Source organism: Scatophagus argus, chromosome 7 (genome assembly GCF_020382885.2).
Source record: "Scatophagus argus isolate fScaArg1 chromosome 7, fScaArg1.pri, whole genome shotgun sequence".
NCBI classification, from domain to species: domain Eukaryota; kingdom Metazoa; phylum Chordata; class Actinopteri; family Scatophagidae; genus Scatophagus; species Scatophagus argus.
The window spans coordinates 3,399,369-3,414,809 of record NC_058499.1 but is presented as its reverse complement, the minus strand read 5'-3'; the positions used below and the strand labels follow the sequence as shown (position 1 = coordinate 3,414,809).

The 15,441-nt window shown below is 41.1% G+C and overlaps 1 protein-coding gene across 1 annotated transcript; it reads left to right on the top strand.

Annotated features, from left to right (window-relative positions):
• The first annotated feature begins 11,544 nt into the window (after positions 1-11,544).
• On the top strand, positions 11,545-15,430 carry LOC124061753 (capping protein inhibiting regulator of actin dynamics-like). The gene is made up of 8 exons (XM_046393970.1): positions 11,545-11,754; positions 12,286-12,382; positions 13,145-13,227; positions 13,320-13,440; positions 14,365-14,585; positions 14,990-15,064; positions 15,231-15,373; positions 15,412-15,430. The coding sequence occupies exons 1-8, from the start codon at positions 11,638-11,640 to the stop codon at positions 15,428-15,430; spliced, it is 876 nt and encodes a 291-aa protein (XP_046249926.1). The 5' UTR covers positions 11,545-11,637.
• Positions 15,431-15,441: the final 11 nt, after the last annotated feature.

Below are 15,441 nucleotides of genomic sequence, written 5' to 3'. Positions count from 1 at the left end.
TAGATCTTTCCAAAATTACGATTTAGGGAGAATTTAGCGTTTTTGTTTTTATCTGTTACCACCTTGTCGTGTCTACTTGGTACGCTCCACTACTACAAGGAAAAAAGTGGGCTGGCTCACGGCGGAATGCAATGTGCCTCTGTTGATAAACGTTAGTTTCCTTTTCCTTGTTGTTTATTTTTATGGACATTGCGCTGATTTATTTTCGTACATGCTTTTCATATGGGATCACAAACCGTACGTTGGATTTTAACACGTAAAAAACGAGGTTTCATTCAAAGTGGGCACTTTGCGCGTCATCCGCCCGCGCATCCTCGCAGCTGTATTGCAAAAAAAAAAAAAAAAAAAAAAAACCTAAAAATGAACGTGGGTTTCAGCGTAGACCAGGAAGAAGTAGCAAGAAAAAACAGAGAATTATTCCCTTACATTTTGGCCGTGCAGTTTATTTCACTATGATTCCAGTCTGTTGTGTCAGTAAACATTTGATAATTAATGTGACAAATGATCTATTTGATTCGACGAATATTTGTTAAAATGCCGTCAGAGCAAATTTGAATACATGACCTGACTGGTAGTCGATCATTAAACTGCCGGTAAACCCGAAGTAAAATCAGAAGTTACATGTAGGCCTACACAGGCAGAGAGTTATTTATTCATCTATTAGTAATAGATAATAGCCTTTGCATAGTAAATGTACTAATCAAATATTTAAAGCATTAAATGAAATTTAAGGTATTTGTACTTTATTGTTTGCTTTTACTACATTATACCTGTAATTTACTTCACTTCTGTGAAAAATATCACTTTCTAAAACTTCCATTGGCAGTTTTGGTCTTTCTCGTAAATTTTATGATCATTTTACGAGCTACAATCTGAGATTAAACTTCCTAAAAGTATACAGTAGTAAAATGTTTCTTACTCATCACTTGCTGCAGCAACCTAACAATAATAACAACAATAATAGTAAAATAATGATACGGTACTATCTTATAGAATAATATAGCACCAACAGATGGTTTAATTGGATCCGTGTTGGAATATTACAGCACGAAAAGTACTGTGAATATCCAAGTTACTACTGAGCTGCTAAACACCATGTGCCATTTGTAGTTGAATTATTTGACTGATGTCAAGACTGTTATCTTGTAAATAAGTGAAAGTAATTTAACATATCCTCCAGAAATATGGAGCTGTTGAAATGAACACAACTCAGACATGCAGATGGCCTGTTTTCGTATGGACACTGAGGTAAAATTTCTTCTTTCCACTGGTTATGTTACAGGATCTAAAGCTAATCAGCCTCTTTTCTTTCCTGGATGATGCAAGTTTGGTAATTGTTACGCCGTGCACAGAATCGCTGTGGTTTAGGTTACCATTCCAGCAGTTAAAAGTATGTGGTAAAATGCCTGGCGGCAAACTTGAGCCGAAACCTCACTCTTAAATGGTATGAGTCAAAATCTTAAACTGGGGGCTGCCCCACCATCACACTGGGCACAGTGTGGATGTCTGAGTTCTCACCACAGCCCTGTGCTGCATGTGATCTTCTGCCTTTCCTGTCTGTCTCTCTCTCTCCTCTGTCTGCTGTCACATTTACTACTGATCCACTTGATTGGTTGCCAGTAAAAAGGACATGACTAATAACTGGTATATGTTACTGTAACCAGCTGAAATGACAGTAAAAAAAAAAGCCTCTTGAAAACCAATCTGCTGAGACTTAAACAATATGCAGGCATCATGAGGGATGTATTTGTGATGGAAAAGCTGATGAAGACCTTCAGTGGCAGAATTAGATCATCTAATGTTTCCTACAAACAGTGAGGACACTCTCCTCGCACTCACATAAAGAACGCACAGTCAGAAATGTATACTGCACAAGGTGTCTGCACACAACAGTCTAAGCCCTTTCTGTTTTTCTTTGGAAAGCTGCACTGGCTCACCCATTGGGATCGAATTCATGCAAGTGTACGTTAGAAAGAAGAGACCACCACCACCCATGTCTCTGTCCTGAGTTGCCCCGGCGCCTGGTATGATATCCACCCACAGTGTTTCAGGTACATCAAGGACATCATCACAGAAATCGCACAGTGGTGAACAGGAGGTATTTTCCCAAGCCAGAATCTGTGTGTGTGTGTGAGAGAGAGAGTGTTTGATTCTTGCACAAATCCTGTTTCTTCCAGTTCATATCCTTTATAGTTGCTCTTGAAAACTCTCCCTGGTTGAAGGATGAAGAGTATCTCAGGACTGTGTCACATGTCACTGTGCTCCTGGACGTGAACGCGGCCCTGCGTCCTCATTGTGCAAAATGTCTGAGATATTACCTGCCCTCAGCAGTTATTTCCTCTCTGCGGGAAATCAGCGAGAGCGGTCTGAGTTGCACACTTATCGATTGCTGCTAATGGCCTCCATCTCATCAGCAGGGCAGCACAGAAAACCTGAGAGCAGTGAAAGGCAACCAGCGCTCAGGTTAATTCAGTTAGTACATGTATACTTTCTATGGCTGATGACACCATATCTCACTTAATTATTTAGGTACCTGCCACCTCCCATTGAAAAACCATGAGAGGTATTAGATAGATCGATAGATAGATAGATAGATAGATAGATAGATAGATAGATAGATAGATAGATAGATAGATAGATGACTTTATTCATCCCCGAGGGGAAATTAGGTTGTCATAGCAGTCTGGTATACTTCAGTACAGTAAATATTAATATTATCATCATACCACATGTTCAGAGTAGCACTGTGGGTTTGTGCAAAGCTAATTACCTGGTTGGCTCCCACACTGGAACACCTGTCAGCATGTGGACTAAGATCCAAACGAGGTCAAAGCTAACATGCTGATGTCAAGCAGGTTTGCTAAATAGTTCTCAACAACTAAGGGCATGTCTTTAGTTTTATACGTAGGAATGCACAACATGGAGGGGGAATGCACAATATGGCGCAGGAGGGAGCTTCAGGTGGTCTCTGCAATGAGTTGGATTTATCCTCTGGGGACCCTGAATGTCTGAGCAAAATTTCAAGACAATGCAATGGCTGTTGAGATATTTCAGTCTGGATCAAAGAGGTGCTCCGACAGGCAGCGGCATCCCCGAGAGGCATGCGGCTACAATGTCAATATGTGCTTACTTCTTCATCGCCATATTTATTATCATTTTCTTTCTCTTTAACTGTTTAAAGGCCAAGACAGCAAGGCCCCATTCACTCAATGAGTTACTTTTATGACAGAGAAAAAAAACATGCACATCTCAACGAAACCGCCATGGTTTCATGATGCAAGGAAATGAGAATTGAAAGAGAGTTCAGCTGCTACACTTCTGCTGCTCGTTCAGCACCCAGCAGGATGCCTGTGCACTCACTGAAGAAGCTGGAGCGGTATGAGCAGCTGAGGCTGAGCTGTACATTTACAGTGTTGGTAGTGGTTGGTAGTGTTGGCAGTGGCGGACCAGTTTCACAGGTAGAGAACAGTTTACAGCTCGATCTGTGGAGCCAAAGAAGAAGCGTCTGGTTTTTAATTAGTGAGATAATAAGTCAAGGCTGCAACCATGGTGTCAACACTAGATTTTTATGTCAACATACTGGGACGACAGCTTGAACATATTCAAATACTGTATCTATTTTAAAATTATTTTATGTAAAAAAATAAATAAATAAAAATAAACCAATTTGGCTGAAACCAAATTCCCTGATCTGCAGGCAGTAAACAATATGGAGTGGGGCTCAATGTGCCGCAGACAGAGCAGCTGTTATGATGAGAAAGGTGGCTGTGGTGTGCTGTACTCTGATGGCTGATCAGAGAAAGCTGCCCTCAGAGAGTTCTCGCAAACTGACACTTCTTGTTGAGCAAGCCTGAGCATTGACAGTCTGATACACCAGTAAGGTTTATGGTTTTAAAATAAAGGAGTGGAACTGACCTCGGGGCTTCATTTTACAGCACTGAAGTACTTCACACGTTTATATCCAGTAATAAGGTTTTTCTGAAAATCTCGCTGTAATGAAATATGAGTTAAAGCCACAGTATGTAATTGTCCTTAATTTGGAAAAGTTACTCCATCATTATTATTCTTACATTATACCTTTAATTTGAAGCACAACAAAAAGATGACACAAACACTGTAGTGCTATTAAAACTGCAGTGTTTGCCTTATGTTGCATCATCTTATCCTGTTATCATTATGAATGAACAGCACAGGATGCAGATTAACTTAGCAGAAGTGCTTGCTAATCTCTCAGCCTCTCTTCATGTGTTTCTGTCATCTGCAGGACAACAAAGTGATAGTTACATTCATTGATGCTGTATTTTAAATCGCTGCGCTTGTTTTAGATTTCTGAAGGTCATCACTAGATATGAAAGGAGCCATTGTCATGACTACACACGCGTGAATTATGTCAGGGGTGTTCTGGGTAGAAGTATAATGATATGAGTGTTTCTCTGTGTGTGTAACTTTGTATTGATGGCTCACTTTCTGGCTGGAAGAAAGCCCCCTCCTTCGTAGAAAACAGCAATAAATATGATGACTTTACTCACAAGACCGCATGTCAGCCCTTTGTTAAGTCTGAAACGATCGCTGTGCCTGAACGAGGGTGATAAAAAGCTTTCATCCCTTAAGGTCATCCGGGGTCAGCTAACGTGAAGGATGGGATTACGCTGCAGACTTTATGTTATGTTCATGAAGCAGCGGTGGACCACGAGGCTGAGAGAAAACAGCCAACGGATCTGCACATAAAACGCAAATACACATTACAATAAAGGCAGATTAAAACCTTTTCTGTCCATAAACAGATTGTTTCAGTCCACAGCCTCTTCGTGTACTGTGGCATCATAAGCCACAGAGTTTGGCCTTTGGCCATTTTAGCTTTTTTTTCCCTGTTGTGTCCTTTTTTAGAGAAGCAAAAAACTGAGGCTTGAATTAATAGAAATGTGTGTGCATTTTGAAAAAAATAACCGTAATGTCTTAGGTTGAGCCCTTGTTTTGAAAGAGGAATAAAACAAGCAATTAATTTATAAATGACTGCTGTGCATCGGGTACTCGATGTTCTCCAGTCTGTGCTGCTGTTTTGATTTGCCGACGGTAAACACAGAGCCGGTCACAGATGGTGGATTACCGGGCCTACCTGTTGAATTCTTCATGGGCTGACCCTGACTTTGGTAACACGATGCCTTCCAGCCGTCACGAGTTTGCCCTTCTCAGACCTCTGATGGAAAGTTTAGGCGTGTTGCTTGTCACTGTGTCACAAAGACGCAAGCTCTCAGCCAATGGGAATCACCCAGAACTGACATAAATGAGAAAATCAATGATTCAGTGCTGCTCCTGATTCTTCACACTCACCACACCAATACTCTCATGTCATGCAAATATTGTCCTTTTAGCATAAATGCTTGGTGTATTAAAGGTCCAGTGTGGAGGATCAGGGGATTTAATGAACAGAAATGGAATATATGATGTTCATAACTGTGTTTTCATTAGTGTGTCATCACTTGACGAAGAGTCGTTGCGTTTTTGTTACTTTTATTGTTGCAGAGGGGGCGGGTCCTCTTCCACTGAGTCAGCCATGTTGCCCTGTCGGCTGTCTACAGAAGCTCGGAGTGGACAAACCGAAGCGCTGGTTTGAGAGAAGTCCTTTCACTGGTTTTTACGCTGTATGTCCTCCTACACGCTCGGAAGAGCAGTATGAGACGTTTAGTTGATGTTGATGTTTATGATGTCGATGATGTTTAGTTGATTCCACTAAATCCTACACACTAGACCTTTAAGAAGAAAATGAAGAAAAGTTGTACACCCAGTTGCCAGTTACAAGTTCAGTACAACATGTTTGATGGATGTGACATTTTAAGCTTTATGACAATTTTGACATTTTGCACTGTAAGTGGGTGTCTATTATTTTGTCCACATTTAAATTGAACATTGCACGACGTGCATGGAAGTTAAGTCGGTAAAGAAGGAGATGACGAGCTTTGAAGTTTCAGAACTAGCAAACAAATACCTTTTGTGTTCATCACAGACTGTATTTAAACCTACATAAAGAGGAAACATCCTGTAACTGTTATCCAATCCTATGATGTATTTATATTTAGATTAACTATTTATAACATCATGGTTGCAGCTCTTGAACTTACAAACCTTGAGTGAGTGTGTGTGTGTGTGTGTGTGTGTGTGTGTGTGTGTGAGTGTGTGTGCGTGTGAGTGTGTGTGCACTATTGTCTTGAAAAGCTCAGTTTTTTACCCAGGGGAAACCAGGTTTCACGTGCTGTCTGGGAGCTGCTTTGAAAACCAGAAACGCCTGGTAAAACAAAAGGAAAACAGTCCGCGGTGAGGCAACGGTGACGATCACACTAACAGCCTTAATTCAGTTTCGTTTTTGTTCCCATGAAGACGAGAGTCACAACGGCGAGGCCATGAGAAGTGCTGATTGCTGGAGTTGTGGAATAAGACTGGAAACTTTAGATAGTGATAAATGCTATCTGCTCCCACCATGTTGTGTCTCGTCTGAGTCAGGGTGTCCTGGTTCTTAGCTGTGGGTCACTGCAGAGTGGTGGTTCTCGCACCCGAGGGATTTTTTTTTCTGGCCTATGTTTCCATGCTGTCCCTTTTCTTTTTGTCTGAGCCGTTCATCATGTGTTGGGTGCAGCTGTTGGTACGAGTCCTTGCACCGAGGTCTGACCTGGTCCACTGAAGAGTTCCTGAAACCTCCGTTCCCCCTTAACAGTTTTTCTCTTGGTTAAACTGCAGAATCACGATTGGCCCCTGAGAACCCCTGTGCTGGACTCGAGGGTCCCTTGTCATTACATCTGAACTATAAGATTTACAGGTCCAAGGAGCAGTGATGTTGGAAGTGCTGATTATTCAGGCCTTGTGGTTTTTGTTGATGAATTTTAACTTGTGTCGCTATTTTTCTGTTTATCAATTGCAGTTCCTGATGCTCTTGTTAATGTCCTTCACTTAATCCCAAACAAAACACACACACCATATAGACAAATGTACTGGGACACCTAACCTGACCCCATTCTAAATACATAGACATTAATGTGGAGTTGGTCCCCCTCTTTGCAGCTGTAACGGCTTCCACTCCTCTGGGAAGGCTTTCCACAAGATGTTGGAGCATTTCTGTGGGAATTTCTGCCCATTCATGCAGTAGAGCATGGTATAGGACCACTTTCACAACAATGCGACACTGTTATAGGACACTATTATCATAAACATTTACTCCAGACATTCTGTAAAATCTCAATAAATTACTTGACTGGCGGTGCCATCACAAACTGGGTATGAAATGACTCAAATCCTCATGATTTCCTGTTGGTAGAACACAAAGTGCACCTGCATGGTAGTTTAGTCGCTATGATGATGCAAAGCCCTGACATATTACGCTGCCTCCACACGCTCAAGTACTTAGAGGTGGGTGATTTTTCACAGCAGCGCAGTGGCAAAGTGACTGATTTGAAAACTGTACTGACTGGCTGGGGCTTTTCTGTGCGGACTTTCCTGTGTTTGATTTCCCTTTGTCTGCATGATTTTCCTCCTGGTGCGACAGTTTCTTTCCTCAGGTCCAAAACTGTAAGAGTGAATAGTGAAGAAGGTGTGTAGCTAGATAATAGATATCAGTCTATTGGCCCTAAAATATATGAGTCACAATATCTCAGCGTAAGAATTTTTAATATGATTGTATATAGATGATACTGAATTGCTTCCCAGTTGTATGAGCACTTGCACACAAGGACATCAAAGTCCACCTGGACATTCAACACGCACACACACACGGGGCTCATTTACGACGACATAATGGCAGTAATGTGGCTCAGGCTCACCTCTGGAGCTCGCTGGCTGGAGATGGAGATGCTTCTTCAAAGGGAGGATTAGCTGCAGCAGGAACTGTCCTGTGACACAAGGCCAAGAACAAGTCATGGGACCCAATAGAGTACATCACAGCAATAACACCAGATCTGGGCTGGGTGCCCTCCTTTTGTTTTATCCCCCTCGGGCACCGTGTTAGTGGGTGTTGCCATGCATGGTAGGATGATGAAAGTCAGGAAATCACAATAAAATCATCGGACGTTAGCGTGTGACAGCAGTGCCGTTTGATTTGAATACAATATATTCTGTCCGTGAGGTAAGCAGGTGAAACCCACTCCAACTTTTGTTCTAATCTTATTGTAATTCCATGACTGCATTCAAAGTCCACAATGAAAAACCTTCCAGCACAGTATATAAAAGCTTTTCAGAGCCAAAACGATAAACTAATAAATTGTTGGTCAGCAAGCTAAAAACAAGGTTGTCACTTCCTGAGAAGTTGCCAGCAAGCAACCAATCAGTGTTGATGTTAATGTATTTTAAAATTTTAAAAATTTCCTGTATACTGTCACATTTTTTACTTGTTATTCATTTACAATATTACCATATGAGAAAATACTAAGTAAGCAAATATTCTCAGAGCGGTAAATGTCCTCCACAGTTAATCTCCATTGCCTCGACACAGCGGTTGTCTTCACACAGGCTGCATATGGCTCTGCACAAAAATAGTGAGTTTGGCTTCAGATATGTTCAGTATTCATCTATTAAACAAAAGAGCTCACATTTCATTTCGCCCCTGGTTGTCAGTGTTACCGCTGACAGAGCTGTGGGGAAATGCTTTTCTCAGCATGTGACTGTTAGATATTTGAGAGAAGACAAAGGTTCGGATTTTTCTTACCACGTACTGAGATTACAAAACAAATAACTAGCATGAACTGTGAATAAAAACTAGCAGGCCTGTTATTGTAAGTCACTGGACCTGGAGCAGACTACTCCCAGTCTCCAGCTTGTTAGGGGGGATTGTGATTACAGTAATCCCACAGTCATTTGAAGCAGATTTAGATGTGCTAAGGTCACACTGGCAGCGTAATGATAACTTTGAAAGACAATCCAAATCGGCGTTCAAGTCCAACTGATTCACCGCTGTTGTCATCCCATCTAAGGAGAGATAATCTCTGTTAAGAAGGTGTTGAGGATGAACTGATTGAACTTTACAAACTGAGGCCAAGGCAATGCTGCGGTGCAGGTATGTCTTTGGATATGTGTGAGTATTGGTTGTACAAGGCAAGAATTTCATTTGACGGCGGATAACTACAAGAATGCAACACAACAGTGATTAGGCTTACATTCGTGCAGGATTAGCTCGCTTAAATATTTCCCCTCTCACGTGCGCCTAATATGTTTTAACTACCATCAGGTCTACATACAAGTCGTCTTACTCTCAGAAGCTTATAATCTGGCTCAGTGCATTGAGAAGAATCATCCACTTTCCTGTGCTGGAGTTTAAAATGTCAACTGGAGTTCATGCATGGAAAATAAATTGTTTCTGAAAGGTATTTTGATTTTGTGGTTGGGATCTGCACACACGACGGCATTTCAAAAGCATAATTTAATAATTCATGTATTGTCATGTATTGATGATTAATTTCTGATCATTCAAAAATCTCTGACTTGCAGCATGCGCTTTCAGAGTTAACAGTAACAGAGGAGTCAAAGGGTAGTTTGAGGTTGGAGGTAATATTTTGCTCTAATCCCTTCCTTCGTCAAAGCCCCCAAATGGAAATGATAGGCTTGAGAGGACCAGTGGTTGCCAGGATAATGGCTACAGACGAGTAACAGAAAACCCTTGACAGTGTAAACACACGGCTGCTATCCAAACCACTACTGCGTTTGGGCCGGAGCAGCCATTGACTGGTGTAATCTGCTGTATAAATCTGTAGCTTGGGTCTGTCTGGCTGCTGTCTGGGTTCCGTGCACTTGGACAAAAGCGACGGACACCTTGCCCACTGACAAAGGGCTTGGTCCTAATCGGAGTGGACAAGGCTTGCTGATGGAGCCTTTTTGAGCAATTGAACTTGGTCAATGAATCTTAGAGGACCTAATGAAACATAAGGGACAGGCAGTTTGACTCCAACAACGTGGATAGCACCAAAGTGTCCTGTTTCTGCCCATCAGTCTCAGGACTGAAGTCATGCTTTGACCCATAATGACCTTTATGAAAGCACATTTGTGTCGGATCTGAGAAGATTCTGCTGTCGGCAACATAAGTGTTGTAGCTGTGATGCCTTTCATTGTCGTTGTGGAATTCATGTTTGAGCTTTGAAGGAAAAAGTAGTCTGAACTGGCGCCATTGTGATGTTTTGTTTTCGCCTTGGAACGTCACGAGAAAGGAGAACAGGCCTTGGTGTGTCTCCGGAGCAAACAGTTTGGGATGGAGGACACGCTGTTCTTCTTTGAAACTTTGAGGAAGGAGACTGGGTTCCTTTTAGAAAGCCCTCGGGAATGTGTATGGGAAAACCTGTGTGGGCCACTGGAGTACAGCACGAGTGCAGAGACTTCACCACGGGAGAGAGGAACCGGTCTTTGTGATCAGAAATGCCATGAAAAAAATGTGCATTGTTCAGATCTTAACACATTTTTTGTTCTTCTTGTCCTGTGACTCACCTACAAGGTCTTAGGTTCACTGACCCCTTGCAGCTGGCTGCCCAAAATGCCCACAGAAGTCCATGAAACAGTGCTGCAACCAAACAGCTTTGTTCTTCTCAGATTGCTTACTGCACCAAAGGCTGTTGCTAGCTGTGGAAAGTTTTATATTGTTTAAATGAGAGTTTTGCCACAATTGTTTCACATGAAAAATGCCAATAGAGAATATTAATATAATATAAAATACTTAAAGTCATTCTCTACTCAACATTATGTTTTTCCTTCTTGTGCTCTTGCTTCTTATGTTTCTTATGTCTCATACTGCACATTTATTGCTTAAAAGTTAAAGTCTCTCTACACACATGATGTGTGACATCACAAATAGTTTGGACGCCACTCGTGGTCCAATATTCAGCAAACATCAGTGCAATGTGGAAACTTGAAACCTCCAGTTTAGACACACTGAGAATGGACTTCACATCAGGAGGAGACATCCTGTGTCCAGCAGTTAAACTCATGGGATGAAAAACATTTGCATATTAATGTTCTGGAATTTTTAACGAATCATAAGGAGTAGGTGCCATTATCAGTAATTATGTAAATATTTCCCCAGCAAAAACCACATCAATCATACTTTAGAATATTTTTTGCAGTATTTATCTTTTCTTTTTTGTCAAATGTAGAGATGACAATGCAGAAAACAACAAAAAACGGTACAAAAATACTGACAGTAGCCTCTTTCATATTATTAAAGCAAAATATCAATATACCGTCTATTTTAGTTATCATGAATAAACTGATAATAGTGATAACTAAGAGTAAAGATGTAACTGAAACGAAGGCTGTAGTCAGGGAGTCAGTTGTTAATTGTGAATTGGCCACACTATTTGTGGACTATTAAATTTGGCCTTTGTCTTTTGCACAGTTTGTCCCTAGCCAGGCAACATAGTTCACAGCGTGGTTTCCATGGAGACTTAAGTAACAACGCGACGCGAAAAGACCTTGTCGACTTGTTTTGTCTGCCAGTAAATGTCAAATTAGCTTTGAAAGGCTAAACAGCACACAATAAGTACGAATATTAGGGTTAGGGTTAGGGTTAATAATAATAATATAATAATAATAATAAGAGCTTAATATGACATTGTGACGCCAAATGGTTTAGCTGAGTGTTTACTTAAAGTGCCAACGAGTCGTTTTAAAATCATGGAGGACGATAATGAGATGTATGACGCCATCATGCGGGAGCTGGACAATTTAGTCATCTCTGACACTGATGAAAGTAAAGAAGAGATGGAGAGCCTTTCATTTCACGAGGAGGCGGTAAGTATCGTCTCCTAATGAGGCCAAAACACTCCAATAAGCTTTTAATAATTTCCAGGTGATATTGACAGCAAGCTAATTAGCTAGTCGCAGCTACTTACTCTTTTAACCTCTGTCAGCTTGAGGTATCATGTCTTTCGGCTTTTATGTATCCTGTTGTGTTTAATGTTCAAGTATTTGTGCGTTTGTGTTTCAAGTCTAATTTGCCGTGGGGACGATAAAGTCAAAGGTGAAAGTAGAGAACAGAAAATCAATTTGGAAGCCACATATTAAAACAAACACAAAGGAGCAGTAACCCCTAAGATAATGAACAAGATAAACGACAATGGGTGGATTTTAGGCAAGCTGGCAACACCAAAGGCTGCGCACATTAACTGACCTACTGCTAGTCTAATTACTGTATTACTTACAGTGACCATATAGGCTGATACTTTATCATGGTAACACTTAGTTATTGCTTCACTGTGTCTGTGTCTGCTTTGTATAAGCACACATTTGGTTATCTTAACTACCATTTTACTCTGGCAACAGGATTTTGATGCCATTCCTCCATCTCTGCTCAGTTACTATGAAACCTCCAAAAGCAGATCGGCAGTTTGTGAGAAGCTCATCCTTGAGGAACCCGAAGGTATGACAGCATGTTAAATATCAAGCACATCATGCAGTGTTAAGGCTCTTTATGGAGTCGGTCAGTGGCAGAATGATGGCAACAAAACAATGCACAAGTTTAAGAGCAGCTTCGACAGCAGGCTCATTCAACCCTGCTGCTCAAAGGAATGACACAGGAACTCATTTCTGCTAAGTGCAGTCAGACTCTGCAATGCATCTGCTCAGGTCAGATCTGTGTGCACTGAACTGGACTTTTTCTACATACTCTTATATTGTTGTTTGACGTGAATGTACTGAGCTTAATAAAGGGATTAATAAAGTCATCTGTCTGTCTATCTAGCTGTCTGTCCAGATGAACTGCTTCTCTGCGGTGGACTTCTGTTTTTAAATTAGCTGCTAAACTACTCATCTAAACTGGCACCTTCATGATTCCATCATGAATAGCTGCATATCTATTCATATATTGTATTGCTTATTCTTACTTTATTCTATGTTTACACTGTTTTAATTAACGATTTTTAATTAAAGAATTTGGTCTAGACCTGCTCAAATTGGAAAGTGTCATGAGATAACTTTTGTTGTGAATTGGCGCTATATAAATAAACTGAATTTAATTGAATTGTTTGCACTGTGGAGTTGGCTTTTAATCTCATTGTACATGTGTATAGTGACAATAAAAGCATTCTGTTCTATTCTATTCTACTTAACTGTATTTCTAGATATCTGGGAGACATTCTGTTTCGCCTGATAATTGATAATATCTGTTTTCTTTGTGTGGCAGACTTCACTGTATCACATCGCACTGAGGACATGTTGTACTTGCCTATTGAATTCGATAAGGATGTGACGAAACTGAATGAGCAGGTAAGCTTCTCTCTCTGTCTTCACACATCCAAAATACAACGAGTCTCCAAGTTGTGGAAAACTGCTGAGAACTTCTGTTCTGCCCGGTGCAGGTCATCAGTGACACAGAAAGTGGGGAGAACAACATGTCCACGGTCACTCGCCTTCTTCCTGGACCCACAGAGGCAGAAGCACTTTTCACTCACAATGTGTCAGTGTGTCCAGACGATGAAGGTACAGTAGAGATTTCAAAAAGCGAAGTAAGAATTCCTCAGCGGTTTGAAGACTAAAGAGTAAAAGTAGCACACTGGAGGGTGATAAAAGTAATCCTTAAATGATATTTTTTCATGTGCACATTTCCCTAGTAAAGGCATAACATCTTGGGCAACACTTGTGATTTAAAACCGCCATTCATGTAGAGCATTGTGGTTTTGCCAGTTAATAAAATCTTTCACAGTATGTACTTGTGTCTGAGCTACAGCACGATGTAAATTCAGAGTCTGCATGACATCCAAATGTTAAGTGCGCAGATGTGACAGAGCGGGGTGCTAAATCCTCCTCTTCTCTAAAAACCCTTGACTCTCAGTTCCTTTTTCTTTGCCCTGTAGAATCCTTGCTGGTAATGCACTCACATGCACCTGGTGGTCGAACAGCTGGCCACAAGAGGTCGCTGTTTTCCTTTTTATTTATTTTTTTGTTCTCACTAATGACTGTTGTGTGGCGCAGTAATGAAGAGAATGTTCATAATTCCACCTTTTGAACAGAAGATGGATTTCGCAAGGGCAGGCCTTAAATTTAGTGCTTGTCAATGATTATAACTGTGATGATGAGGAAGCTTTTTGGCACCATGAAAATATGTAATGTTTGAGCTGAGGGAAATGCTCTAATGGAAATTGTAAATTCAGCACCAGTCTAGTTTCGACAGAACTTGGAAAATGACGTATTTCTACTGACCTGCCCAAGTACTGCTCAGATCATTCATGTGAGATGATATATATGTTCTACATTATGCGTTATTTTAGTATGTCCTCACTGCGTGAGTAAGGTAGACTGCAGGAGGGAAGGACATGAGATTTCAGTCAGTTTTCAATGTGCGTGTTTTTTCCTCCTTTCTTGCTGAACTGCTACAAAGGCCGTATATTCTTCCACTTGTCACAGATGAAGCTGGAACAAATAAATACACGGAGAGGGAGAGGCAGTCGGCGTTAGAAATGAGGACTCTTGAGATCTCTCTGACTGAGAAGGAGATAAAGAAAAACAGTGACTATGAGGCAGAGCGAGAGAGACGACTCTGTGAGGAGAGGCAGAGGGAAGAGCAAAAGAGACAAACTGAAAGAGACTTCCAGGAGGAGCTGAGGAAGATAATGGAAGCAGAAAAGGTGAGCCACTCTGGATTTCCTTTAACAATAGTTCTTAATATATATATAAACTTTTTCTAAGGCTGTTCACACTGCACGCCAAAGTAGCTCAAATCTTTTTTGTTCATATGAGATACTGTGAACAGCACAAATCACATGGAATCTTTTCAGTTAATGCCTTACTGGCTTCTTACCTTTTCAATAAATATCATACTGTAGTCGGAGAGAGCAACCAAAAGAACAAGTTAATCCTCTTGAATTTAACTAAAGACAGCCAGATAAATAGCTGACAGGCAGACAGCAAGTTGTCAGCCAGTGATGCTGCCGTGTGTGCTGTGTGAAAAATGAGAGCAAATAGAAAACCCGAGATTTAAGATGTCTGTCATCGTCATGTTCATGTTTTTATTATTGCCTTCTCTATCCAGCTCCAACAGAGGGAACTGGAGCTGATGGAGAAGAGAGCTCAGGAAAAACTTGAACAAGAGTTTCTGCTTCACCAGGTAGGCAGCAGTTCACCAGATGTTCAACCTGCAGAGGCCACCGCTGGCTGTGGGCGCTCTGTCCCTGATTTCTGATCCAACTGAGCCGTTTCATGTTCCTGCAGTTAACTGGTTCTAATTAAATGTGACAACTTGCATTGACGTAACGACTGTCTTTACCAATTAGGAACAGATCAGCAGCTTACAGAGACGAGTGGAGGAAGAGAGGAGGATGAGGGAAGAGGAGCAGAAGAGAAGGAAGGAAGAGGAGAAAAGTAAGATCGAGGCAGAGAGGAAAAGAATGGAGGAAGAGAAAAGGAGGAGGAAAGAGGAGGAGAGAAAAATGGAAGAGATGAAACTGAAAAAAGAGGAGGAGAAGAAAATTGAGGAATCGGAAA

Coding starts and splice junctions, on each gene's coding strand:
- LOC124061753 (XM_046393970.1), top strand. CDS start 11,638: ATGGAGGACGATAATGAGATGTATGACGCCATCATGCGGGAGCTGGAC. Junction 12,383..13,144: donor CATCCTTGAGGAACCCGAAG/GTATGACAGCAT, acceptor TTTGTGTGGCAG/ACTTCACTGTATCACATCGC. Junction 13,441..14,364: donor AGTGTGTCCAGACGATGAAG/GTACAGTAGAGA, acceptor CACTTGTCACAG/ATGAAGCTGGAACAAATAAA.